Genomic DNA, 1,884 nt, shown 5'->3' on the forward strand with positions numbered 1-1,884 from the left:
AGCAGGTGAGTGAGGTGGTAGTAACTCAGGTACACTTGTAGCCAGTGAATCTAGTGTTGTCTAGAGGATAGATAGCAAGCAGACAATAAATATTACCCATCGCCAAGTCCTGCAGAGTCCTGAAGACACAGGATGAAGGTACATCACCACTGAATCAATAAAACTATACTTTGGACCAGCCAGTCTCTCTTTAACTTTCTCTAAAACATCTCAGTAGAAAACAAGCCATAATCTATAATAAACGGAAAAAAATAGGACAGACTCTCTCACAAAAATTACATGTTCACAAAATAATTACATCGTTTTCCTGTTAATCACTGAATTTGTGTTTATAACTTGGTCAGATCATCCTGTAACCAGTCTGTAATCATGGCAGCCATCTCCTTGCTGGCATCTAGCACAAAGGCGTGACGGAGCCCTTTCTCACAAAGTCGAATGTCTCCGTCTGGAAAATCCATTTTGATCTCATCATAGTAGTGTTGTGGACACCAGCTGTCTCCAGTTCCATAGTAAAAAATCAGCTAGAAATAAAAGCATATAAAATCATTAATTTGAAAAGTTACTGGTGAAACAACCAATATCCAAACAAAGAGCATTGAATAATTTGGAAATAAGTGACTTCATGACTCAAGATAGTGAGGAATAGCAAATTGGTAGTTCTTGGTTGTTTCCAAGTCTGCAATTATGATGAAGCCCATTAAATCCTCTGTGACTCAGTTTCCTCGTCTGTAAAACTGTGGAACACAATACAGGCTAAAGCCTGAAAACGGAGATCTGCTAATGAAAGTCTGGCTGTCTTAAGAAAACTGTTATTATGCATCAGACAACCTAATTGTCCATGGAGTCCAACCCTAACCAGGCAAGCTGCTGTGTTTTCCCTAGCTCTTAGCTGTTTTCTGTGTAAGCTTTCTAGCTATTTAATCAAATAGCAAAATTACGAGTAAGCTTGATGCCACGTCCCAGCTGAAGGGGCTAACTATTATGGCTTTCTTCTGGATATAAACTAAGAGAAAGTAGGAAGTTAGTCCACATTTGTGAGTAGCTCAGTCTTACTGGCATCTCAAACCACACCTTGGTTTGGGCCTTAGGTGGAGGAACACCTATTTTTCTTAACCTCGGTGTTAGATGTAAACTATAGGTGATTCTCTCAGCCATGATGGAATAACAGCAATTATGGTCATTCTCAGAAGCAAAACTTTTATTGCTTGGAGAATTTTATAATCATAGAATCTTAGAATCACAGAATCTTTGGGTTGGAAAGGACCTTTAAAAGTCATCTAGTCCAACCACCCTGCAATGAGCAGGGACATCTTCAATTAGATGATGTTGCTCAGAGCCCCGTCCAACCTGACCTGGAATGTTTGCAGGAATGGGGCATCGACCACCTCTCTGGGCAACCTGGGCCAGTGTTACACCACCCTCATTGTGAAAAATTTCTTCCTTCTATTAACCTAAAATCTACCCTCTTTTAGTTTAAAATGGCTCCCCCTTGTCCTATCACAACAGGTCCTGCTCAGAAGTCTGTCTCCATCTTTCTTACAAGCCCCCTTTAAGTACTGGAAGGCTGCAATAAGGTCTCCCCAGAGCCTTCTCTTCTCCGGGCTGAACAACCCCAGCTCTCTCTCGTATCTTTGTGAAGTGCTGTCCGTGTAGAGCATAGTCACCTCCTGGAGATCAATGAGCAACTTTCTCCTGGATTGTAATGTGGAACTAAAATTCTACCAAAGTCTATTTTGTTTTGATCTTGCCCCGATATACTTGTGCAACAACATACACGAATCAGGTGCTACAGGGCCCACCTAAACACAAAAGTCAGAATTCCAGGCAAATATCATATCCAACGAAGTGTTTTTTCTCTCTGTTAGAAACACTGAATATCACTCT

At 40.9% G+C, this 1,884-nt stretch overlaps 1 protein-coding gene across 1 annotated transcript in view; it reads right to left on the bottom strand.

Moving 5' to 3' along the window:
• Positions 1 to 329: 329 nt before the first annotated feature.
• LOC104621192 (chromosome unknown open reading frame, human C2orf43) overlaps positions 330 to 1,884 on the bottom strand; it is a 39,328-nt gene continuing 37,773 nt past the window's right edge. Inside the window, exon 3 of the mRNA XM_010287618.1 lies at positions 330 to 521. Coding sequence (XP_010285920.1) covers positions 330 to 521 — 192 coding nt within the window. The remainder of the gene's footprint in view (positions 522 to 1,884) is intronic.

The sequence above is a fragment of the Phaethon lepturus genome, unplaced genomic scaffold, assembly GCF_000687285.1.
Source record: "Phaethon lepturus isolate BGI_N335 unplaced genomic scaffold, ASM68728v1 scaffold6095, whole genome shotgun sequence".
Lineage (NCBI taxonomy): Eukaryota > Metazoa > Chordata > Aves > Phaethontiformes > Phaethontidae > Phaethon > Phaethon lepturus.